The sequence below is a fragment of the Genypterus blacodes genome, unplaced genomic scaffold, assembly GCF_046128005.1.
Source record: "Genypterus blacodes isolate CSIRO-AG114 ecotype Tasmania unplaced genomic scaffold, CSIRO-AGI_Gbla_v1 ptg000039l_1, whole genome shotgun sequence".
Classification (NCBI taxonomy): Eukaryota; Metazoa; Chordata; class Actinopteri; order Ophidiiformes; family Ophidiidae; genus Genypterus; species Genypterus blacodes.
The window spans coordinates 2,401,743-2,428,764 of NW_027466852.1; the positions used below are offsets into that span (position 1 = coordinate 2,401,743).

General features: G+C 42.4%; 1 protein-coding gene across 2 annotated transcripts in view; it reads right to left on the reverse strand.

Annotated features, from left to right (window-relative positions):
- The window catches only part of cntln (centlein, centrosomal protein), a 73,050-nt gene that overhangs the window by 31,940 nt on the left and 14,088 nt on the right, over nucleotides 1-27,022 (reverse strand). The window contains exons 10-15 of one of the 2 annotated variants that reach the window (XM_076148203.1): nucleotides 21,035-21,196; nucleotides 17,324-17,428; nucleotides 13,950-14,071; nucleotides 9,957-10,073; nucleotides 3,259-3,359; nucleotides 946-1,049 (exon numbers count right to left, since the gene is read on the reverse strand). In XM_076148203.1, coding sequence (XP_076004318.1) covers nucleotides 946-1,049; nucleotides 3,259-3,359; nucleotides 9,957-10,073; nucleotides 13,950-14,071; nucleotides 17,324-17,428; nucleotides 21,035-21,196 — 711 coding nt within the window. Of the gene's footprint in view, nucleotides 1-945; nucleotides 1,050-3,258; nucleotides 3,360-9,956; nucleotides 10,074-13,949; nucleotides 14,072-17,323; nucleotides 17,444-21,034; nucleotides 21,197-27,022 lie in introns of both variants that reach the window. The other variant, XM_076148202.1, reaches the window with a different exon arrangement.

The following is a 27,022-nucleotide window of genomic DNA, read 5'->3' on the forward strand; positions in this document are numbered from 1 at the left end:
GTGGTAATATAATGTAATGTAAGTCGCTTTGGATAAAAGCGTCTGCTAAATGATCGTAATGTAATGTAATGTAATATTCATCACTGTGTTAAATCTATTCTAATATTAAAGTTAGTAAACTCTGTTACATGGCCGTATGGCATTTGTTGGTATGACCTGCAATGATATCATCCGCTATAAATTACTCCAGAACAATTCGATTACATACAAAAATGAAGAATTCAGCTGTTTTAGATCATTCGTTTCTCGATGGTGATAATACGGTGGTAAACGTCCTGTCTCAGTAGAACAACAGGCTATACCGTGGCCCAATAAATACAACTATTACTCGGACGGAATTACACCACAGGAAGTGTACATATACACTACATGCATGTAATACTCTCATTACTGTAATCAAGGAAAAATGCAAGTAAGATGGAATTAATGGATTCTATTGTTTGCTGAATATTCAGAACATGACGCATTACTTGATCAACATTCAATAAGCCAATGGATCATGTATGTGCTTGAGTACACTGATTTACAGCTGCATAATCTAATAATCGGTCTGTTGTTCTGGATAAGCCAAATTCAATTTATGTCGAATCCAATCTCATTATGCTGTTTATAACCTTAATCAAAGTTTTAATGTGCACATAAATGCACTGACCATTATTCTTTTCTGTGTTTGCTAAATGATTTTTAATTAGAGCATCTTTATTGACCACGTTTTGTCTTTGTTGCATTTTTAACAGTGAGGGAAAATAAACTTTGAATCAAATTTCTGGTTGTTTAAAATGACGTATCACAGAGCAAACCATGGCTAAGGCAAAGTCTCTCAAGAGTAAGAATGCTGTCAAATCATCTTTAAATAAGCAACAGCAAATTTCCTGGGTGCTATTGTCCTTTCTTTTCCTTTCTTGGTAATGACAAAGAACAATTAGTAATGGTATAGTTCTATACCTTTTTAAATGACGAGCGATCTTCCATTCGCTCTGAGGAAACAGAGGACTTTTTCGAAGTGCTGCTTCTGACCTGGCACGCTTCTTCCACTTTGTAAAGCAGCTCTGCAAAGAGGAACAAAGCTCATTATTGTGACATGATGTGTCAAACCCAGGCTGCTCAATCAATAGAATGATAATGAAAAGGATACATTAAATCAATTAGCATTACTAAGGTCTAATTTCTTAACATATTCTGGTGATGGCTTTTCAAAAAGCACACGGATAAAACTGTTCCTTTTTGCTTCTTTTGCCAGTCAAATTAAAACGGAAGCGGAATCTTTCTAACTAAAACCTAACTCGTCTTTCGGCAGACTTTTGAAAACACTGTTACATACAATGTGCATCCTTTCTCAAGGGATCTTAAAACAAATGAAAGAAATGCTTAAATCCCTTGTGAACACATAGCCCCTAGCTCCACTGTGTTTTCTCCAATTGACAATTAATCTCCACAGACTAACATGCTGCTTGCTTCTGAATATGTCAAAAGAGGCCTTGGCAAGGACCTGCATTAGGCTCTACGATAACAGAATTTTTTTTTATCACAAATCCAAAAGATCAGGGATTGATGCAAGCATGTGCACACAAGCATACATAAAACCCATACAAGCATATATACAGTATAGATATAATGTATCTTGTCTGTTCACCTAGATGCAAAGGGCAAAACAAAACAATGTGAAACTTTCTGCCTTTTATTCTCTTTTGTTAAACATTCATGCCAGTAGGACCAAAATCATTTGTACAATGAGGCTGGAAATATGAAATATTCAAGACCTTGACTTTTCAGGTCAGTTGACCTTTTGGAGAGAGAGTTGGAAAAAGAGGCCATAGAAGCAGAGAGTAAAACAGAGAAGGGTTTTTTTGTGTGGTGCTCCGGCTCCCTTGCTTTGCATTTGAGGCTTTGCCCAGGGAAGTTTGTTACTTTAGATTAGCATGCTCTTTTGTCTTCCCAGCATGTCACATTCAATCACATAGAGCACCAAATAGGACAGGAGGGCTGCTGTGTTCACTGGGTACATAACCAGGTTGGGAGACAATTATCCAGCTCCAGTGCCGGTGGCTTGGGAGTTGGCACCTCAGCACTACCTTGATAAGAAGACACGGTGGCTCCCTAGTCACCCACAGTTGGAGGAGGTCCTGGCACTGTAGCATATATTAGCATCCCTCCCATGTCTCCTCATGGGCTGCATCACAAAGACACCGTTCCTTTCATCTGTTGCCTTTCGTTACTGTGATCCTGGTGTGAGAGCTTCAACCCTCCTACTCTTTGATCAGGTCAGAAAGGTTCTCCAGGTGTAAATGTTTGGGCCATTCACAAGATTTTTTCTGATATAATGATAGATTATTTGATGTATAAAAATTAATGACTGTGAGCTGAGTAAAATGTTTTATATTGTAACCATGGCAAAAATTATGCTACACATAAAATATCATTTCAATAACTATGCAATTCTATGGTTGTGGTGAATTTTATGGCTTATAACAATTCTTACTACTCCACATACTGAGCTAGAGGACATTTTTATCAGTTAAAAAGCTTGACTGTTTGTTTTTTTAGGATAAAAATGATATGATATGTGCACAGTAAAGCAATAAAAGACAAATACTCATGCTCTGGTGTGACACTTCTATTTAGCGATTATTTGTCAGATCAGATGTAAAACTAAATAAGTCCTTTCAAAGGGGCTTGTTAGCTAGTGTGTCTGACTATGGACAGATTGTCAATAGGAGAGGATCCACCATTGTAATTAGTGTGATCCTTTAAATCACATACTTGCATCTCCAATAGAGAGCATCATATGTGATTGAGTAAATTAAAGTGATTCAGGACAGATTTGTTATTGAACTGGTTAATTAAGGCCCCTGGTTGGGGTGGTCAGGGCCTGACAAAAACCTGTAGATTAGATTAAAAGCAATGACATATGCAGACAAGATGAACACTACTTCATCTTGCAATCAATTTGCAAGGACTTGATCAAGTCTTAATTGAGTTGTCTTCTTAATTCCACTGGATTTTTCCCTATAAACGCTGCTCACAAACACACATGTGGGCAAGAGTTAAAAGCATGTACTAAAGGTATACAGGTATATTAGGCTGTTTCTTTAGGTTTGAGATTATATATTAGGGTGGAAATATAGCAGCAACACAGAGAAATTAAGACAGAATAGGAGAAGAATAGTAAAAATGTAAATTTATGCAGAGAGGACCGTGTACACAGGTTAACCTTTTCTCTATTACAAACTTTCTGAATATGTCGAACATGGGGCTCACCTTTGTGTTCATTAGTGAGACTCAGGCGAAGCTCTTTCATTGTGGCTCGGTCCATGGCAGCCTGGACGTGCAGCGTGTCGAGCTCCTCTTCCATGTCGGCCCTGCGATCACACACAGAATCATTGATTTGTCATAGACCATTAACATAAAGAAAAAAAAAACTTCATCAAATGTTAACCTGAAACCATAAGAACAGAAAGGATACATAATGAATAATGTTTAAAATCAAAACAAAAATCTAACTTGGATTCAACAGTGAACCACATTATTGTTGAACCTTCACTTTTTGACTTGATCTTAGGAACTCGCTTTCCACAAAAAAGATGACATGGTGGAGAAATTAACTAATTAAAATGCTTTTTTATTCAGGTGGAAATCAAAGTGACAAGCAACATGAAACGCCAAGGTAGTGATGTACTGTGTGTGTGTGTGTGTGTGTGTGTGTGTATCACAACAGACAAACAGTCTGGAAGGTAAGCCCAATTACTTCTCTGCAATTAGCTTGATTCCTGCTAAAGGCTAATTATGAGAAGCAATGCTTGAGACTTTGCACTTTCAAGTTATTATTAGGACCCCAATAGGAGTCTTCTGAGGATACACACAAACCCACTGAGACAATCACACCTGAAACATACACCAATTTCCCTCCCCTCTGCTCTACTGAGTCAGAAACACTGGAAACAAGCTCCTGATACTGTAGTGGCATTTCTTCCTCAGTTAACCTCGTTACAACAGCAGGTCTCTCTTCTGACTGAGTTCTTGACTTTACTCAGTGTGGGACCTGCGATAAACACAGGAATTTGTTTATAACTGGTCATAAATGAAGTCATGACAGACGCCTGTTTTCAACTAAATGTATTTTCCCATCCTCCTCTGCAAGACATTTACAAGGAAGGAGAAGGAGAGAGCGGAGAGAAGGGAAGTAATTCGTTTTTTTTACCTCATACAGTCCAACACAGCCCTGGTCTAATGGCTGACCGCAGCTTAAATAAGTACACAAATGACTCTCCCTGAGGGGGGTGAGGAGGCAGATGGATATGTGTCACTGCGCTATAGATTTTTCCTCTATAAATGAACTCAAGTCGATGAGGCACCGGCACTGCCTTATGTGTCCAGGCTGTTAATGGGACAAATGAGCTGAAATATGCTGTATGTGGAAGGAGCCTGTTCCATCTCATGTTTCTCTTTTATGCCTTTTCGGATGCTGATGGTATTGATGAAGAAACCAAAGTTCATATGCAAGACATTCAATTTTGTTGAAGGATAAGCATACTTTGTTGGATGAAGCCGGGATTAGATTGCAGATGGAGTTTCTTGGCCAGAGAGCTCCACTTTCCCATCATAACAATCTAAGGATGGAAGACTACCGCATCCTAATTAAGCAACACCCAGTTGTTGTAGTGTGTGTCCCACTCTGCCATAAATGTAGAATTTACAGAGCCAGGAGTGCTGAGAGGCAGCACCCTGCTCTCAACCGGCCAACAAGCAAGTGACTCTAATTCTTCTCATGGCCAGCAGATGCTGACTGAGGGTCACAAAAAAGAAAGGGTAAAGTCATTATTAAAGCAAACAGAAAAACTTATTAGAGAAAATATTGTGGAATTTAAAGACATTAAGGCCACTCTGAGCAGACAGAGGGCGTGGTTCTCCACCTCTGGGTCACCCATTACAGTATTACAACATCAACCTTGTCAGATATTTTGCTATACTTGATATAGCTCTTAAGGGCTGATCAAGCTGTGCCTAATGTGAACTGAGAGATGGTTCTATGGCCTCTCTATGATCTATTATGCTCAGCATACTGCAACAAACACCTTTCTGCCTCCAAACAGCAGGATGTACAGTATGTTTTTATTGTGCTGACCCTGACATACGTGGTATTTTGGTGCAGATAAAGCTTTGACAGGTAAAACAAATTTCACATCTTCACACACCACTGTCGAAAAAGTCAACCACCACTATCCTGAAGTTAAACTGGAATGAAAATGTGTTTTTTCCGTCATATCCAAGCTATCAAAAAGACAGTGTCTTTGCAACGCTACCTCCAATGTTTCAAATCTCTTCACTCTCTATTCAAATGAGGCTAACCAGACCAATTTTTAATCCCTTTACAACTTGTTGCTTCACCTAAGGTAAAATAACACTCAGAGGGTATCAAAGCAAAAGAAGTTTCAAGCAGAAACGAAACTAAAGGCAACAGACAGGTGTGTTATATTTGGTAATGATCTAGTCTGCAGTATAAGTCTGTGTCTCACGCCGCTCTTTTGACCCTGTTTTTAAAATCATTTTCTCTGTTGTGCATGGCTAGAACTTAAGCCCTGAGCTATCCACTCCATGTCATTTGATCTCCTTTCTACCTGTGCTGCACCAGCACAGCTATGAGCACAAACTGCCAGCCTCCATCCACAAGGGTGTACAACACAACATCATCTACGACCATTGTGCTTTCAAACGCCAGTCTCCTGTTGGTTTCATGCTCGGCACATAAAAATACACAGGAAGAGCAGGAATAAGGTGAGAAAATGAAAACACTTCTGGCATTTTCATGGCTGGGGAGAGGGTCTTGTTTTTATCCTTTGTAAGGGAGGAGGCAAGACATGATTTGAGTCAGGTGGGGGGGGATTCCCCCATGGTTAAGCTCGGGCTATAGGGCTGTTCATTCATGGAGGGAGTTTGGGTGGATAAGCCACTGCTGTCAGCAGAAATGGGCCTGGTGGAGTTTACATGGCTCGGTACTGTTTTAGCTGCGGGCGATGCAGCAGCAGTAACAGCAGCAGTGAGTCTTTAAGAGACATGTTCTCCAGCCACAGGCCACTGATGTGAGAGGTAAGTGGGGCTTCATGTAATAACCACTGGTGGAAACAGCCTAGGACATCCACAAGATTCGGTTTAAGAGGCTTGTTGATGCTCCCAGGTATTCTAATGTGAAAAAAAGTAATCGTATCAAAATGTTGTCTTTATTAAATATGAGGAAGTCAAAAACATCGCAAAGCCCCTTCCATGGTCAATAACTGTCCAGATACGAGAGGAATTAAGTACATTATTCAAGATATGTGGAAATTGTATGTTTGGAATATGGTTCTTTGGTTTTAAAACCTCTAATTTCACCTCCGTGCTCTGAATTGAACACATGCTGACGCTTGTGTCATAAACCATCTCAGTGTAAAGCAAGTTATGTTTCAACACAAAAATAAATTGACCAAACAAGCAATCAAAGAAAACCTTCTGCGAATTAAAAGCATGTATAGAACATGGTGTGCGCGGCGTGCGTGTGCTTATGTGAGTGAATATGTCCCTTCTCTAACGAAGCCCTGGTCCAGGGGCCAAAAGACGCTCATTACTTCTAATACTTTTTAGCAAATCATGATGAAACGAAAAGATATAGAGGAATATGAGGGAAATCAGTGTAAACTTTATTACGCTTAATTAGAGTCAAGGTCACTTATTAGAGGGATTCACATTCATAATGGTGACCCTCTATAGAGAAGCTTTCACCGCCGCAGCAGTGCAAATGATCTCAAAGGCCTTTTCCAAAGTAATCGCGGGCTAATTTATTCTTTGATGTCGTCGTGAGTGTATCATCTTAAGTCTGAGGGTGCACTGCGTGAGTTTATTCTGTTTATGGGGTCTAAATAATCCCTGCCTCTTTTCACCAACAGGCCTTTAACAACTATTAACAAGCACGGACATAGAGTGCTACAGACAGATGCATAATGAGGCAGATAAAATTAACCCACAGCGAATCAGCATTGCTCGCCCACCCTGCCTGTACTTGCTTAACGGCCGTCTACCACAATTGGGAGGAAAATCCAAATCCAAAATCACTCTCGGATGTCAACTATTCAATTTGACTTTGCAATGAACCTATATATCATTTTACTCCAAAGCTGCTCTGTTCACAGTTTAATCTGTTTATTCCATTTCTTATCCATTTTAATTTCTGAGTTTGCTTTGCATAACAGTCAAAAGTCAGTCTCCTCAGTTTAAGCTCTGTTTGACAACAGCAGTAGAATTGAACAAAATAGTAGCCATTCGATATGTAAATGTTTCATTTTAACATCTTTCAATACCTTTGCTTGCTTGTTTGCTTGAAATTTGAATATTAACCATCGCTACTGAATGTGGTTTCTCCAGTAAATGACCAACCTCCAAATTCACAAAGGTCCTAACATGACAATAATACTCATGAATGACCATGCCGCTGAAATTCTCAAATATCTGTAAAGGTTCTCAGTCATCCAGGTATCCAAGGAAAAGTCAATCTTAGGCAACTGGACTTGCTGGTAAAGGCTTGAAGACGTTTCAACGGAAAGGCTTCTTCAGTTCTGGCAGACTGGTGGGGATTCCCAGGATTTAACCTCTCTGGAGTCGTAGCCAGGATCATTGATACTCCTGATATATCACAGTCAAGCTCGTTGATACTCCTGATTAGTCATAATTAAATAAATATTTTAACAAATAAAATCACAACTTCTACAACTTTTGGAAAAATACACAAGGATAACTAACCAGCAAATAGTTGTGTGTGAAGGTTTTATAATTTTTAATCAGAAAGTTTGTTGTCAAACAACCTGCAATTTGTTTAATGCTGCATCAGTGAGTCATTAGGATGAGCTACAGGGGGGCTAGTACATCAGCTAAAAGGAAGCACACAGGCGTGTCTCACCCTCTTGCTCAAGGGGGGGTGGGGTGTCTGTAGAGGGAAGCGGCCTTGATAACCTTCTCTCAACAGTGTGGGGGCCCACTGTGCAAGAGTTATCCCGGCAATATTCATTCTGGGAAATGGTCATGTGGGCCTTTAAAAGTGGTGTTTCTGATTGGGGAGCATCTGTGCACAACCTTATGACAGTGAGGAATAGGAAACTAGAGACAAAGAGGGAATTTTAGGAAACTCTGCTCTACAGCCTGTCACTTAACATCTAAGGCTTGATAAGGAGCAGTTATTGGCTCTAAATTCTTCAGCTACAAGGCTTTAATTAGCCATTAGTGGAGCTTTGTTAACAGTTATCCAGCATAACCTTCACCAGCTCAATCATTATAATACGGTCAACAGAACAGCAAGCTGCAACTGATTACCCCGACAGTGTTGTTATATTAGGATGGACCCGTCATAACGGTACGCTAGCAACAGAAATGTACCCTGTAGGGAAGCAAAGCTGTTTGGGAAGCTGAGCTTGTGCAGTTTTATTGTCTATAGTCCCAGCCCAACCTGTCCTGTTCGCTTCTGCCTCACCTCACACTAAGTATGGACAGAAATTGAGCGGAGGGTGGAAGTGAGATGGGCAGTGGTATGCTTGGTTTAAAAAACTGACCGGTAAAATGTTTGTGTCATGTACATGAGTGACCTGGAAAGGAGAAGGTTTCTACAGCACAAGTTTAAATACCCCAGCCAAGTTTACTTTGTACAGGCCAGCTGGGTAAGGAGAGGCCCTGGGGGTGTGAAAGGAGGAGGTGAGGTGGAGCTGGTCAGGGGCACATGAAGGGGAACACTAACCCAGGAGGACAAGCTAGTACACTGCTAGGAAGGGGGGCAGACACGTTACATCCCTTGTGGATTCCCTCGCAGGTCAGTTCCAATCACCCTGCATATTTGCTGTGGTCTACTTGCCCCCCCGCACCCCACGCAGAGACCATCCAGTACTTTGCTCTGCTCAGCTTTAGTCGCAGCCAGGCAGGCAGGCAGATGGACATCCCTTAACAGGCAGCATCGGCGGCACTAGGGCTGCTAGCCTGTAATTAGCTCGGACAGCTCAGGCTTGGAGAGAGGCAGCCGGGCTACATCATAATGAGCTCAGCTGGGATTAGGAGGACAGGGCAGGGGGGTGAGCAGAGGGGAAAGCAGTGGAGGGGGCGGGTGGGGGGTGGGCAAGTACCACAATTCTGGCCTCAGCCTACTGCAGCTTCATAGAGGGCCAAGGGGAAGCAAACGGGAAAAGAAGTATAGAGTAGTATAGAGACGCAGGAGAGTGGAGGAAAGGTGAACAGAGGTGAAGGTTTGGGGAGAGGGGAGAGAGGACTATGGCTTTAGGCCAAGCTTTGTGTAGTATCATATAGGGTCAATGTTAGTGGTACAGTTACAGGAGGTTCTGCAGATCAAACAAGGCACTGGCAATACTATACGAAAAAGAGAAAGAAAGAAAGAAAGAAAGAAAGAAAGAAAGAAAGAAAGAAAGAAAGAAAGAAAGAAAGAAAGAAAGAAAGAAAGAAAAAAAGAAAGAAAGATTGCAACTTCCATGGAAGAGGCAGTGAGCTTTAGGTCACCGTTTTGGCTTTTTCAAACAACGCCAGCTACCAGATTCAAAGCACTTTTACTGACGCTCACTTAATAACACTAGCAACAGGACTACAGTTTGGCATAAATGTGCCATTAAAAATGCAATTATTTCACAAAGACAGACCCAGGGATTCTGATAATGTGATTTCACGTCCTGCACTTTTATGTGTGAATTTTTAGGCAGCCAATTTTACAAATGAGCACAGAGCCTAATGATCCAGCTTTGGCCCCTGCTGGCAGTTAACGATGTGGAGGGGTAAAGTGAGCGCTGTAAAGTTGGGAAGGGCACACTCACATTTAACGCCCACAAACAGGAAGGGACAGTGGGAGCGGGATCAGATATTCAGATCTGTGTGTGTACTTAAATATCCTGTATTGGTATTGTGTGTGTGGTCCCCAGCAATCCCGAGGGTAAATGACTTACTTTTCAGTGGTTAGTTTCCTGGTGAGGTTTTTCATGTAAGTCAGCTCATTCCACACAGCATCACTGTTCTCCTGTCTAAGCTGCCATGGCTCTGCACGCTGCATCTTTCCACCTGGCCTGGACACACAAACGCAGACATACTGTATACGGTGCATAGGCAGAGAGACAGTGTGAATGTACAGGCAATGGCACACACATACACAAACTGAACAGGTAAACTTAAACAGGCACACTGGCACACACACACAAAAATATACTTACACACTGTAAATTATCTCATTGCCTCAGGCCAATTCACATGGGGTGACGAGGCCACTCGTTTTTGTTATTTTTACCATCTTCAGCAGTATTCAAATGAGCGGCCTTGACTTTGACATTTTAGTGGCAAATCATGTACACATGCATACATGTTTCTCAGAGCCCAGGGCATTGCCCATATAGTTGAGCAAGTGAGTACTCCCTGTGTGCCATGCAAATGTAAATAATGGCAAAAACACAATCACAAACGAGGTCATTCAAATGTCTGCACCTCTCTTATGAATATATAATGACACTCCATGCTCAGTAGCTGCCCTCATCATTGAACTTGGTGTTCACAGTCGCTGCTGTTCCCACAACAATCGCAGCATCACCGCATAACCCCCCCAACTCATCAATCAGTCTTAGCCTGGCTCACCTCTGCAACACATTCAATTCCAATTAGCCTTTCATTTGTGCACTAAAGTAGCTTTCAGTGAGAAACCACAGATTGCCAGGGGCAGATGAGAATACCATTTTTGTCACCCATACCAATATGCACACGCACACACAGATGTGCATACACAGGCACACACAGACTACATCTAATTTTCACTTAATCAATGAGTTAGAGGCGTGGAAATGGATTGTGAGGGTCACTGGTATTGTGAAGGGCTCCTTTTCGTGGTCATTATTGGCTATGTAGACGCCGCCACGCTACGCTAATACCAGATAAGCCCTGGTTCCTGGGATTTGGAGGCTACTGAGGAACGGCAAATGTTTTCATTTAATACTGCTAATGCCCCTGTGAGCAATTTGGAGCCCTTGAACTCCTTCATACTGTATGTCCGTGCGAGTGTGTATATATGTGTGTGTATCTCTGGCCTTGGGTTAGTTTCCCAGAGTGCAAAGATACTTAATGGATAATCTCACTGCATATACACAGAGATTGATACACTTTTACTTTTCCCACTGCAAGTTAAAACGCAAGCACACAAAACAGCCAATAGAGATATTAAAATACACAATGTACCGACAACTCGAGGTATGTCGTGTATCAACTGCACTCCTTATGAAAGGTGTATGAAGCTTTATTAAGCTATGGTAAAGCTTTATACATTTTAATTTGTTTACAGTGGGTCTAAAGGCTGTTGAACATGGTGCCAAGAGAGAGCTATCTTCCTTAGGCCTCAGTGCTTCCCCCCATGGTATCCTAGTTTCCATTATTAAGCAGGTGGAAATGGAGAGAAGTTTTCCGTGCCGCTGCGGCTAATTGCTCTGATTCGGGGGGAATCTGTTTATGGGCGCAACTTTGATCAGAGTACAGATGCTTTAATAACCTTTAATTTTATTTACTCAACCCCTTCATCCCCAGTCTGATTAAAAAACTTTCTCCCTTCTCTAATATAAATAAGAAGTTGGCCTTTTTCCCTGACTCCTTTATGCCATTTTGGGAAAATATGGAGGTAATGGTGAATGGCAGGGTGGTTTCACTGGGACTGCCCAACTACACATCGGATGCATACTGATGGGCCAACAGGCCTTAAGCCTTCTTGTGATTGGCTGGTGGCTAGATCCTGGGCGGCACCGCTTAACACACTCTAGTAACGTCACTGAGCAGTTGGCTTCGTGGTAACCTGCTTGTTTAAATCACTAATTCACTTTTCTGATGAGCTGAGGATTGATATGCGGGGACCTATCTAGGGTGTCTAATAGTGTGGGCTAATGCAGTGGTAAGTGAAAAATTAAAACATTCATGCTGAAATACTGTTAAGTAATGAATGAGTTAAATGATAAATAGCCTTCTGGTAAAATGCAAACCAAATATTCAGAAATTCAGTCCATTCATTTATTCATTCAGTTAATTTGTAAGCCCTCTTGCTACAGTCCTGTAAGATTTAAAAGGTTGCTGTGTTTTCTTGCATCAAAAAAAATTGTTTAGAACTAATCCACAGTGTAACAACGCCAATGATAGCTGACGGGGCTGCAACACATGTGTGTACTATCTGGATGAAGATGAACACCCACAGACACACACTCACAAGCACAAGCGCACACAGACACAGGCGCACGCACACACACACACACACACGCACAGTAGGTAAGGCGGGAGACTCACAGTAGTAAGTAAGTATAGTCATTTGGTCCAAAAAAGGAAACCAAAACCAATCCATTGCATCTTTCCAAAACGGCACAAACACAACATGGAAGTTACTGGGGAATCCCTAACAAGCCCGAATGCAATGGGACTCCACGCCTTTCCCCGGTGACTTGTTAAGGTCCAGGTTTCAAATCACTAATGGGAGTATTTAAGTCATTTTCTATTGTCTCCCATTCAAGCTGGTTTAACCCCAGTGGGTTTAACAGCTATTTAAGAATTGGGCTTAATGCCAAATGAATGCCAGGATCTAAACTTTGAGTGACTGGCTGGTGCCATGGAGGGTTCTGATTGAAAAGGGCAAAGCTGCGTATTTCATCAATTTTATGTCAAACAAGTCATGAAATACAGATATCCTCTGACATTTGCACAATAAACATATGATATTGCAATTGCAGGACATTAGACATGCTTTTGCCTTGTTATTCACTTTTGTGCATTTTAAGTTCATAAAAATAAAAGTACACCATTTCACAAGTCACATCAGTCTTCAACACTTATTTGAAAACCCGCTAAAATGTACCACAGTGGCATAAATGGTGTTGAGTTTTTTCTTTCTACATCACTGTCTTTGTTCCCACTGTCTCAGACACATGCTGTTGAGCTGCGCTGAGCTGATATGAGTCGAGCCGAGCACTGAACAAGCTCTCTCACTCCACTTTCACACGGGCTCACATTGCACTGCTGTTTTCTTTAATTAACCCAGAGCAAAAACAGCTGATGGGGTCAACACTTTGCTCCCTCACGGCCACCAAACACACACACGCCCTTTAGTTACATTTTTAAAGCTGCAATGATGCTTTAAGGAAGAAAAGTAAAAAAATAAAGCCAAACAAGTAAGACCAAGATGGGAGAACAATAGAGAAAACAAGACTCTCATATTAATGACATTTGATAGCACATTTTCCTCTTAGTGTGAAAACCCTGTGGTTTCTGGCAAAGATAGCAGGTTGAATCAGGAAATGGCCCTCTCCCCTCTTCCCTCCACAGGGCTTCTCAAACACCTCGTACCCCCTAGGACAAGGCACCTTCAGACTCAGGCTCTCACATCCTAATGAAAGCTGAGGGAGAAGAGACGCAGAAGCAGTGCACACACATTTGGCACAAAGCGGCACAAATTGACTTGGCTTAAAACCTTTGAGCTTTTCAAAGGCAAAGGGATGAATTTCTTCTACTTCCCCAGATGTAGTACTCAGGTCTTGTCAGACATTATATGAGAGCAACACTGAAACTATTTGCGAGTGGTTGTGAAAGGGTGCTGTGTTTCACAAGAGCCTTTAACATAAGGTGAGGAAAGTTATGTGCTTTGAAAAGGCTTCAATTGATGCTACAATGAATAGAAAGTACCTTGGCTGTTTTCTGTATGCACAGGTCCTGTCTGTCTAGTGAATGTACTGTGTATTTATCAACAGCGCGGAATATTTGTATGTACAGCAGTCTCTTGTATAACAATGACTACTGTTAAATAAAACTACCTGTGATATTGGTTTCCGTGGCAATTTAGAATTCAGCTACAATTCTTACTCCAGAAAGCCAAATGTACACCGTTTTTTATGCGGATACATGCATGAAGGTCAAAACAACAATTGTGTACTCACACGCCATTTGATTTCTCCAGCTCTGTCAGCTGATCTCTGACTGTCTTGTAGTGGGTCTGGAACACACCCAGGCGTTCACGGCGTTTATCGTGAGCCCTCCTCAGCTCTTCATTCTCCTCTACCTGCAAGATACAAAAACAGTAAAAAAAAATCTTGCATTTTCCCCTCCTCATTTTGTGTGAAATTTCACATATTGTGATTTTGTGAAGTATACCTGATTATGAACAGAAATTATTTTGCTCAATATAACTAGACAAGGGAGTCGTGTGCATTCTTCATGTAGTTGGAACCCATTTGTCGGAGAGATAGGTAGCAGGTTCTGATTCTTTCTCCTTTCTTCCTTACTTCCTGACAATTGCGTTCACTTTCATTGTGCAACTGAGACATCATTATAGGACAACATTTACAGGGCCAGTCAAAGGGGCCACTGAAAGGCAAGTAGGCATGTACATACATTCACACACACCCATTTACTGGCGGAGAAACACTGAGTCAGTGTTTGTTAACTGGCGACCGGGGTATGTTGTTGTGGTTAGGTTTCTGCCACTGTAGTTGGCAGCTATTAAAACACAGCTAGAATAGACTACAGCTTTGAGGAGAAGTAACAGAAGATGACGTACAGATTTTGTTTGTCTTCACTGTCACATTGCCCTTAACAGGGAGGGTGATGGAGAAAACACTTTCGACAGGCTGGACGAACAGAAATAGAAAGAGAGAGAGTGAGAGAAGCGGCTGATTAAAAAGTAGGAAGAGGAAGAACAGAGAAATAACAAAAGAATGAGGGAGCGCAGTAAAAGGGAAAGTGAAAGGAAGAGCACAGGACAGGTTTCTGCTTGAGTGGCCAGGGCTAGGGCAAGTTGTCGAGCGCTTTCTGAAGGGAAGGAGCTTGTTTACTGCTGATATGACACGGCTGCCCTGCAGTGAGGGAAATGCAAGCCCTCAGCCCTGTTATTATTAACAAGGACAAAGAGAACAGAGTGCACACACAAACATGCAACAGACAAAAACTCTCTCACACACACACAACCAATGTGACAAGTATGGATTTTCCGTAGTGCGGATTATTCACAGAGGACATCGACAAGACATCCTCAGCCCTTTCAAGCAGGCCCCCAACCTCTCAAAAACAGGGCTCTAATGAAAGGGGCCTGGCCGGGGTGGTGTTAACTGGTGGAACTAGGGGCTGGGGGAAGACACAGAAGAGTTGAGGCTGACTGATTGATTGCAGTGGGGGGGCTAGATGGTGCAAGTGGCTGGGCATTAGCCACATCATGGCTTCCCAGGATCCTTATAGACCTTCCCCCGGGCAGCCCTGCTCTGGTCATCAGGCCACAGACCCTTGCCCATCGATCAATACAGCCCCTTACTCAACCGGCATACACATCTGTGGATGTCCTCAAGCTGAAAAATAATTACACAGCAACTGCTACTATTTACTTTAAAGTCTGTCAAAGAGAAAAAACAGGCCATTATTATGAGAAGTGTTTGTTTGTCTGTTGCTGTTAGCTGTTAAGGTCAGCATGTCAATAGTACAGGCTGGCATGCCCTTTCTATTGGAAAGAATGGGATAGGATAAACAACAGCCTGGACAGAGTTGTTACGATGAGATGCTAGGGTTGAGACCTTAACTGCAGGGTGAAGGATGGCATGGTGCACAGTGCAGGCACAGGCAAAGGACGCCTTGATCCGGTCATTTTCAATCCCCTCACTTAATGTGACCGAGGATATGCGATGTCAATCACCGTTTTTTCTGTGCATACCTTAGGTAAATGCCTCTCAACTGCCAGACACGTAAATGGCGCCATTAACTAAGACAGTCATGCGTGTCGTCTGAATCTATGTTGAGTATTACTGTCAGCCAAGGTGTCTGTTGGTGATGTAATTCAGGCAGTTCAGATCTGACAAGAAAATGATGGCTAATGCATTCATGGGATTGTGTTCAAAGTGAAATGACCTCGGCAAAATCATTCAGTCTCTGGTCAGTCTGAAAGATGCAAAGCACAAAGAAAGGCAATGACGACAGTATTAGGAGAAAGTTGGAGTAAAAAACTGTCGGAGTGAGAAAAACCTAAAGACAAAATAAAATAATAAGATATGTAAAGTATGAGTGCAAAATTTAGAGCTGAACAGAAACAAAGGTGAGACCTGATAATGAACTTGATTTTTGCCTGGACTGCTTTTGTGAGAGGAAGACGTCCTGGTGTGCATGAAGGTCAAAAGAGCAATGAAGCTGATTCATTTATGTAAGAGTCCTGCTGCATCCACTTTCACCAGAGCTGCTCATCTCCTGCTGCTTCACTGCCCACACACATTGCTTGTGTGCATGTGTGTGTGTATGTAACACTTTGTTTGAGAAGGTCATGGAGGAGGCAGTGGCAACGGTATTGCAATTGAACCCTTTGGAGACTGTGACTGTTTCGAACGCTGTAGATATTCTTACCACCTAGCAGCTGATAGCAGCAATCACAGGAGAGATAGTGGCCACAGCAACAAGCGGCTCCATTAGACCTTTCAGCTGGACACCAAATGTGCCCAATTCCGCAAACGGAACAATACTTTCAAGTAGTTCAAAGCCACAGGCAGTCAGCTGCCACCAGTATGCTGGGAAAATTGATACAGAAGATGATGACATAAAATGGATGCAAAGGGGCTGATGTGCGAAGCAGGGGATATAAGACATTGAGTTGTAGATTTGACGTGTCGGTAAGGGCAAACACGCAACCATGTTACTTCATTCATAAATGCCTAATGCCATAATTTTTCCCCATTTTCATGTTGGGGGAACTGGGCATAAAACACAGTCACACAGAAATTAAGACCTGATTCTGGCAGCATGGGGTCTGGGTGTCATTTGAAACTACATTTGCCTCCCGTGTCAGAGATTCAATAAAATTTCTATCGAAGCCTGCTCAGTTGATTGTTCAGTTCATTTATGGCAAACTTTGATTAATTATGATTGTGTTCTAGTGATGTTGCACCTCATTCACAAAGTGTCTGCCTCGCCGTCCTGTGTCTCTGTCATACAGATTTAGCAGCGCGGCATCATCACCACCCACGCCCCACCCCTCCCCTGCGCTGTCACAGGAAGAGATGGCAGTAACATCTGTCTTTGAACGTGGAGCTATAAAGCAGAGAATTAAACTTGCCTTTGCTGATTTGACATGTCCATTTTGCTCTCACACCAGAGAAAGCCGTATAAAGTGTGGCTCTTACATATGCAGCAGCTCATTAACAAGCTGATTTTCATTGCCGCGCTAATTAACATCGGGGAAGCGTTATGAATTAGCTTCAATTAACATGGCACATGTTCAGTATATACCTCACATTTCCACCATTATATGAGAAACTGCGGTTAAGCTCTACTACCAACTTACCTTCAATTGGAGCAGCTCCTCAAGGTCTAGAACCCTTCTTTCTACTCCTTCTCTCCTCCCCTGACTGGTCTCCACAATGCTTCCAGGGGACAGAGACCGGGACCGCTGTACAGGTGTACCCTGGGTGATGTTAGTAAAGAAGCACTGGGGTGAGAACTCAAGCACACGTCAACTATCCAAACAATTAACATCTGTAGAAACACTGACAGAATGCCAATGACGGAATTATCTGCATTCAATCCATTCCCCTCTCACCTTGACTAAGACTTTTCCTCAGTGCACACATATGCACTCACAAACAAACATGATATCAGAGGAATTTAGCAAGCAGGAGTAACAGTCCACAGAAGCTAAAGGGAGGAGGTTCAGTAGTGTGTGTGTGTGTGTATGTGTGTGTTTGGAAGCTGGAGTTGCAAGCTGAGAACAGCAAAGGTTTCTCCCTGCGACTGGCTAATGAGTATGTTCATTTCCATTTACATTGTTTCTTTGACAATAATGATGTCCCATTAGGGGAGACTAAAGGGGCTATAGATTCCGGAATGTGCTGGGCTTCATTACAAGAGGTGGGCAGGGAGGCCGCTCTAATTGCTCTACCAGGGGCCTCCAGGTTACACTTGATAGGACAACTGGAAGAGCTGCCGATTAGGAGGGGGGTGCAGTTTGCTAGCCAGCCTCTGCTGTAGAAATAAATAAAGAAATGGAGAAGCACTGGGGCTGTGTTGTAGGAAAGCAGTGGGAACAATATGCTAGAGGAATATGAATATGAGAGGATGGGAGGCCCCCTGCGATGCCAGGCAGGGCTGACCAGATGGCAGGCTAAAATATGCAATGCGACTAAATGCACAGCAGTCCTTGGGCTGGAGGAGAGGAGGAGTACAGGCGGAGGAGGTGGTGGAATGAGGGAACTTGGGACCGATAGATCAATCAGGCGAAGAACAAATGAAAGTGCAGTTTGAATGTTTATGTCATTTATTTTGTGATTATTAATTATTGTTATATTATATCACTATATCTATCTATATAGACTTAAGTAATTTTGTAAATTTTTTTGTGTTCCGGAATGTGCTCTCGGTCTGAATTTGACTGCAGTGACCTGGTGAACCCCGTTCCTGTCATCATGTCTGTTTGGGGGCCAAACATGTGTTCCACTGTAACTCCGCTTGAATGACTCTATGCAAATAATCAGCAGATCTGCATGCTCTTCATGACTGACAGGCCTACTGGCTCAGTTAATGTGTATAAATGGGACAAAAATGTGGGAATAATGCTTCAAAAAAATAAAGGTTTATTAACAACAATAAAGTAAAATAAAAAAATATTAAGATAAATTACTTAACCAGATAAAATGGGTAGAGAGTATAAGGGGCAAGTAGCAAATTATCTTTAATCTGATTTGGTTGAACTGACCCTTTAACAATGAGCTCTATGCTCCGTGGAGTTTTTAAACCACTGGTCCTCTGTGTGAGCGCTAAAGAGAAGCTATAGTGTGTGTTAATGTGAAGGAGTACAGAGGGGGATATATGGGGACAATGACAAATGACTGAGGTTTGCTACAGATGTTCTCTCTGGTCCAGTTGGACGCCTGTCTGTCGTCTGTCCTGCTGCAGACTCAGAAGATACATGAATGCCTTCTGTTTGTGTGTTAGCTCTGTGTTGTGACATCGTTGCCAGAGTTCAGACGGACAGGCCTGAAAGATATAAAGCAGAGAAAGAGAGGCAAAGAAAGATGCACCCGTTGTCTAGATCGCCTTGACAGCTGGTTGGCGGCTGTGACCTGACCTGTATATTGCATCCAGTAATGGCTCTGTAAACAAGAGAGAGCCATGCAGATGGATGTGAAGTACAACAGGGTGGTGAGGAGGGTTTGCATGTAATGAAGTGTGTATGCAAGCACAGTCAAATTATTTACCAAGTCCAGATCAGTAAAGAAACATTTCATTGACTACCTCCCTCTTCCCTTCACCTCCCTACTACCCTCTCCCTTTCTATCCATCTTGCTGAGTGAAGGGTCACTGTCATCAATGGGCTTCTTTACAATTTCAGTAGAATGTCATGTCTGCATCTGGAGCTCTCAAAGCACAATCTCAGTGGATGGGAATGCTGTGCACATGCACACAAGTACACAGACAAAAATAAATGTAAACCATCATACAAAGAGCTCTATTCAAGGCACACAAAACCTTTAAACCAAGGAACACTGCCAAACGTATCATTAAACGAAGAGCCACTGAAGCTGAAAACTGAATGTTGCAGGTAAACAACATGGTGTGGTGCAGTGTGTGTGTGTATATAAGGAGTTACAGTGTGTGCTCTTATGGCAAGACATAATGATGTGATTTGAAATACAAATATGAAGCAGCCAATTTATAATTTAATTTGAATGTAATGATTGTGACATTATAAATAGATTTTGACTTATCATTTTTAATATTCATATTATCAGGGTTTCTTTTCTCTCCAGTGTGTTGAGGTACATCAAACTTTATTTTCTTGTCAGACGAGAAAGAGGGCAACCACCTCCTCCAAAATGTTGAGCTTCAGGAAAATGCCCTCTCCTTAGCTAGAGATCTTATATACTGATATAGCCAGTGATATTTTATTTTCCACACTTGTTGAAAGAGCAGCAAACTGTGTCGTAGATATCTGCTCTGGGCTGCACAAAAGGCTCATTACATCAGATTTTGACCTTGCAGATACCTAATATTGCTTGAATGCAGTGTAATGTAGCATAGCATGTTAAGAGTTTCTTTGTACCGTGATCATATTGGGATATTTTGCAGCCCACAGCAGCAACTACCCCAAAAGGTTTTCAGACCTTAAGGAAGTTTCTAAAAAAGCTTTTCTATAGAAATACAACTTACATGCACAAATAATGCATATCTTCTTGAGACTCAGACATTTACTTTGTATGCATTTTTAATTTCTCCTTACTAATAAGTATAGATCAAAAAAATGAAGAGTGCGATCATATGTGTACTACATACAAAAATAAAGAAAAACATTTCTTTCTGTATGCTTTGTTTTCTAGCAATCCAAAGTGGTATTTATACCACTAGGGGAAACAGAAAATGTCCAGGTCTCAGGAGGTAAAAAAATGTAATGATAAACCTTAAAGATGCGTAGTAGTAACTCCAGCCAATTTAAGTTTCACTGTGTGTGTGCCAGTGTATCCTGTGGCCGACAAATCCCATAGAAAAGGAAGGCACATAAAACAATGTCTATACTTCTCACTTATTTTTGCACAATAATGATGTTATAATGATAAGAGCAGTACAAATCAAACGGGGACTTTTCAGGCCAGTTTTGGAATGAATGAGGCCCCTTAGAAACGTCCTGCCACAGTTATGATGGCAATACGGAGAAGATCAAAAGGATTTTTTTGTTCATAATGTAATGCGGTAAATTAGCCAAGGCCTGAGCCCAAGGCATGCGTGAAACTCACAGCACACGCCGGCCTGGTCACAGCAGGTCAGGCGTGTGTGTGTGTGTGTGTGTCTAAGCTGGCGTGTTGAGGATTTCAGGACAAAGGTTGGCAGAAACCCTGTCTGATCAATCACATGAATCTCAGCAGCACATTTTCTCCATAATGCTTCTCTTTTCCTTTGATCTAAACTATCTTGTAATGGATAAGTGTAAGCATGTGAGCTGCTCAAGGCGCCCTGCCTTTGACATAGGTGATAGTGGCACAGTGTTGCATGACTGTTAACCTACCGTCTGTCTTCTAACGGGACTGCAAGAAATGAGTTTACGGCTCCTCTTGTCAAGCTCAAGATCAAGCTCAAGCTCAAGCCTGGGGTCTGAGTCTGGGGTGGAGGCCCGGTCAGGATTACTGCTGGGCATCAGGCCAGGGTCATCAGCCTCTTCAGGCGCTGTCTGTTAGGACAGAGACACAGTGTGAGTTACTTTCTTGAACAGTATATTGTTGACATGGAATTTTGTAGTCAGAACTTTACTATTTGTGCCTATATACAGCCCCGTCAATGGCCTCAACACACTGTCACAATACATCTTCAAAGCCAGCAACAAAAAAAAATCCTCTACGAAGAAAACAGAGCAATAAACAATTATAAATCAACATGTTGATCCAGTTAAACTGGTTGGTTAACATTTTGATATTTTGACATCCTCTGATTAACTAAGGAGGTTGCAAACAACATGTGCGACAAACACTCATTCCCTGTTTTTGTGTTGATGCTGTATGGTCAGAGGAGGATCCTTGGAAAAAAGCTCTGCACTCTGAGGAGTCATTGGTGTGAAAAGGTTGACAACCCCTGCAGCAGAATGATCCTCGTGCACCAACATGGATGTCCATTTTGTTGTGGATACACATTATATTTTTATAGGTTGAAGTCAACAGCCATATGTGTGGTGTGGCAGTGGACAGCTGTCTTACCAGCTCCAGCAATGAGGTGTGTGTATTGCCACGGCTCATCTATTTATCAGTGTCTAGCAGCATCTGCACAGCTCAGCACACAGCGGGGACTACCAAAACAAACTGAGGGGGACAGGATAAAGTCGAGGCTGCGAGGCCCAATGCATTTGTACAGAATTATTTGTGGCTGAAGTGCGTTCCCATAATGCAACTAGGTACATATTAGTCTATTGTCCATGCACCCTTGTTAACGTACTATCCTGACACTGATATCAGGAAAAGATTGTACAGCTCTCGACTGGTGTGTGTGCGTCTATGCGTCCTTCGTCTTAACACTTCACATCTACCTCTTTACCTGTAAATATTCACACGTTTCTTCCTTATATCTTCTAATGCAAATGTGTGAAACAAAAAACACCTGCCACTGTCAACAAAACTTCAACGCAACACACCCACTGAAACCTTTTGACAAGTAGAGGCTTCACAAGTGTTTTCACTGGGAGGCCGGGCAACGAAGAAAACAGCGCAGGATGTCATCACCTTTTTTCCCAACCACTCCTGATTGCATTATCAGAAACCTGGCATCTGGGCGTGACCTTGTTAACTGCCAGGGTAATCAACTTTAACCAAAGGGGAGGAGAGGGGATGATAAATTATTAGCGAGAAAGATTTTGTTCATGTTTTATTAAATTGGCCTGTCAAAGGGGGTTGGCCAAATTATCTGGGGCCTCGTTTATTGGAGGCCGGCCATATTGGCGCATCTGTTACAATTATTTATAATTTCCAGTCAGTCAGGAGGACAGACTGGGTTTTTCGGCATCAGCCACATAAAGCAATTTAGAAATTAACTGATGTGGGAGTGTCAGAGGTTTTTTCCTCTCCCACGTAATAATTTTCATCCAGCAAAAACTGAAAGAAAGAATAAAAACAGTAGAGTAGCAAAGATAAGAAAGGGAAAAATAAACATTAAAAGCAGTGTTGTGAAAGAGTAAGCAATGACAGGGGGAACGTATGAGAGTGAATGAAAGAGAATCAGAAAGAAAACGAAGCAGGAGATGTGGAGAGGCAGAGAGAGAAGGAAAAAAAAAAAAAAGAGAAAAGCCGGTGCTCTGTAATTACTGAACACGATTAGGTTCTTGGGGGAACTTGTCTGGCGCTCCCGGCCCTCACTGGTAAGGATGCGGCAGGCAGGACCATATGGAGGGAGGCTTGTGATTGTGCTCCCTGAAGCTCGTGACCCGTCTGCTGCCGAGCCCTTGAGCAGAATGTGAAATGAGACTTGCCAGGCCTAATGTTCTACACATGCACCATTTATGCCACAAAACAAATCTGATCACTGTTAATTATGGAGGAGCTATAATCAGGAGCCCCCCCCCCCCCCAAACACCCACATACAAATGAATACACTACTGCATGCAGGCACAAAATTACAAACACAGCACAAATGCCCACACACTCTCAAACACATCTTCGACAGGAATTAAACAAGGTATTGGATAGGCTTTGGATGAGAAGGTTCGAAGGTGAATGCCCCCCGCCAGGCCAGGTGCACTTGTGTTCAACGTGGCAACTCCTCAGTCAAAGTGTGTGTGTCTGGGTATGAGGATAAGTGTGTATTACCTGGAAGTGAAGGGACTTTATATGAGGACAGAGCTGAGTGAGTGGGATGTAGGGTGCATGCATGGTGTTATGTACATGTGCACAACCCAGAGTCCTCCCACTCAGTCAGTTTGACCCGGGTGCATGTGCTTCAGTGTGTGCGCGTGTTTGCAGCAGCACATGGCTGTGGTTCTTTAATGAGGCGAGCTGTGCTACACAGAGGTTCTCATCTAATGAGAGCAGTCGAGCTGGTAAAACACACCACTGGAGTCCATGTGATTAGCATGTCTCTGGCCCGGCTCCAAACACACACACACACACACACACACACACACACACACACACACACACACACACACACACACACACACACACACACACACACACACACACACACACACACTGTCCACTGGTAATGCACATATGCAAAAACAGTAGTTGACAATATAAAGTCATTTATAAAATATTCAAAGTCAGTGGCAAATGGGCGACACTGAAAGAAAGTCTAAACAAGTCCATCCTTCACACGCTAACTAAATACAACAACACAGTGATGCTTCATCTATTAAGGTGAAAATCATACATGACTTGAAATCCACACTGTTTGCTGTAATTTTCACCTCCTCCATCCTTATACTGTTCTACAGTACTCTAACAAACATCTCAATCATTTAAAACTTGAGTTATAAAGACTGTGTCAGATTTCACAAGAAATCCCCCAGGCTGACGACTCTGGCAGAAAAATCTAATTTGTGTTTCTAGCTAGCTATATGCCTTCATAATATTCTGTGGATAGCTGCTATTAATGATGAAGATGATCAAAAGAATCAGCTCACCTAAGCCAAACATGACCCAGCAAGACAAGGTGGGTGTATTTGTGTGTGCATGTGTGTGTAACTGGTACTAATGAAACATCTACAAACTTTTGAAATGGTCACGGTTCTTGCGGTCAACGTAGATAACAGCATCTGAACACGCTAAGGGAGAGGAATCCATTGCTTACGTGCCTCATGTTTCAGTGTATGAAACGGATAGTGTCGCCTTTGCTAAGCAGGTATCATTACCACTGAATGTGGCTTGGTATAATTAACAGTGTAGTAAACATGAGCGGTGTATGTTGAAAAAGTTTCACCAGACACTCTAAAGACACGGGGCCTCTTACTCTCCTATTCACATGAAACTTTTCTGGAGCTTGTCTAATTTTTCATTTCCAATGCTGATGAGAGAATAACCATTGTTTTGACTGACTGCCCACAGTTAACAACTTATCACTCATTTACAGCGATGAAGGTTCCAGAAAGCCCGAGGTCTACTGCGGAGTCTAATGTTGGTCTTTAATCACAGCACTGCTCTTACTGTAGCCAAATGCTAAACTACTATAAATACGTTGATCCAGGTCGGGGAAGAGTTGAAAAATGATTAAATGTCGACTCCGGCTTGTTTGCTGGCCATTAACGCTTCTAGGATGTGATGGTGACAGTGTAACCTGGCAACCAATCCTGTCCAACCGGGCAGTTTGTTCAGACGGAATCTTAGCACACATGGGGTCACCTGAGTGCTGGATAATCGGCTATGCCCCTCAGCTAGCAGATCAGGGCATTGGGCCAGATCCTCCCCGACTTACGTCACCGTTTCCAGGGTGCGCACACACACACACACTGAAGCATGCCTGAAATTCCAGCATGGATTTAGTGTTAGATGTTATATTACTGCTTTGAGACGAGACAGGTGGAAATCAATTGCTTAAGCCAATGCTGACATTGCGAGTAACAGTAGCTAATAAGAGGCAGGGAATGATCAATAATAACTGAGAAATTTTAAACAATCATGTTTTGTTATGCCGCTTCTAAACAGTTTACCCATCTTGAGACAGGATAGTCAATGTTGGTGCACAGCATGGAAGTATCAGACACAATGGGTGTTATTCCACCCACTCACCATCCTTCTCTCTCTCTTTCCACCCAAAACCTCTGCAGGAGAGTTGTTCAAAGCCACCACTCTGGTCCATATTCAAATGAGCCCAGCGTCTCCCACCCCTGCTCCCGTGGCGATCAGCACTTTGATCATCTCCAAAGGTAACTTCCACCAAAAACATTTAAAATTAAAATCAAATCTGCTTTAACAACCTGGGCATTAGAATTTAACAGGTGTTCCGGAGGAAGTTGTTAGAGAAATTTTAATTATGTGCTCGAATACACACACTTTTAGTTAGACATGCATTCATCCATGCAGACACACGCATAGACAAACACACACACAAACACCCTGTCAGTGAAACTGCAGAGTGAGAAAAAGAAAGCTCTCCTGACTGAGTGCTATACCTTGGGATACCTGATCTGTGCGCTTTGATGTCAGCAGGTAAGACAGTTAAAGAAGCAGCCAGAACGCAGCTACATGTGTTCAGTAAACAAAAGTTCATTCTACTCCTTTGCACGGGTAAAAGGTGTTTGTGCCATTACCGTATCTCATCTCTGAAAAATATACATAGCTAAAAATGATTCTACTCTGAGTGCAGTGTCCCTGTGGTAACTCCAACACAAATACTATACATACATAGTCTACCCACACACTGGCATACATGCACACAGTACACACAAACACAGCACTAGCCGCATCTCTAAATTTCACATTAATTACTGAGTGAATACTGCAGGACTGTGGCTAATTACTGACTAAATGATCCATTTGTACTTAAACGCTGGTTAAATTAGCAGGGTTAAGCGAGATGGGATGGATGCAACTCACTTAACATTTGAGCGGATATCTCTTAGCTTCCACTGTCTGGGGCGTGCGTCAGAAAATACCAACCTGTCAAGTTCAAAATGCTGTTCTTTGCAGGCACAAAAACAGCACCTGCTGATTTTATTTCTTTTGCATGGGATCACCTATAAAGCATAGAGACAGACATGCAATGCATATGGAGTTGGGTTGTCTTGTTAAAGAGTACAAAAGATGGCATGTTGTTGACACTGCCCAGTAAATCAGTGTTCTACTCACAACAAAGTCTTTTGAGAATGTGTGGTCCAATGAAGGCCTATCACTACATCATTAGGAGTTATTATAGGCCACTTAAATTGTGACTGCAGTGTTCACTTCTTGGTAGGCTTCCAATCCCCTCAGGGTGGAAGTTGAAAGGTAGCGAGCTAGAGCGAAACCCCTGCTGACTGACAGAGGTAAAATTGTAACTCCACCATCATCAAAACCCTCACTGCACTCCAATTAAATCACTTCTCTGCCCCTCTTATCTCTCTCTGTCATCTGACCAGAGTGTTAGAAAGATTTCCAGATACTTGGGTGGGAGGAGAGAGAATAAATATGTAAGTGAGAGAGAGAGAGAGTGTGTGTGTGTGTGTGTGTGTGTGTGTGTGTGTGTGTGTGTGTGTGTGTGTGTGTGTGTGTGTGTGTGTGTGTGTGTGTGTGTGTGTCTGTGTGTGTGGACTGAGACACAGATCAGAAAGCTGACATGAAAGACACTGGTGCTCAGAGAGATGGATGGATTAAGGGTGAACCAGAGTGATATCAACAGAGTGATTCTCCGTTGAAGACCACCACAGGCCATGCTGGGGCTTGTCAGTTATTCCTGTGCCTACTAATCCACTTACACACTGCTATCTCCTCTATAGCGAGGACCAAATTTGCAGTGGCTACAGACAGGTGATTGATAGGAAGGTCATAATGTCTTAATTTTGTGGGGAAAATATGCAAAGATATTTTCTCCATGAGCATAC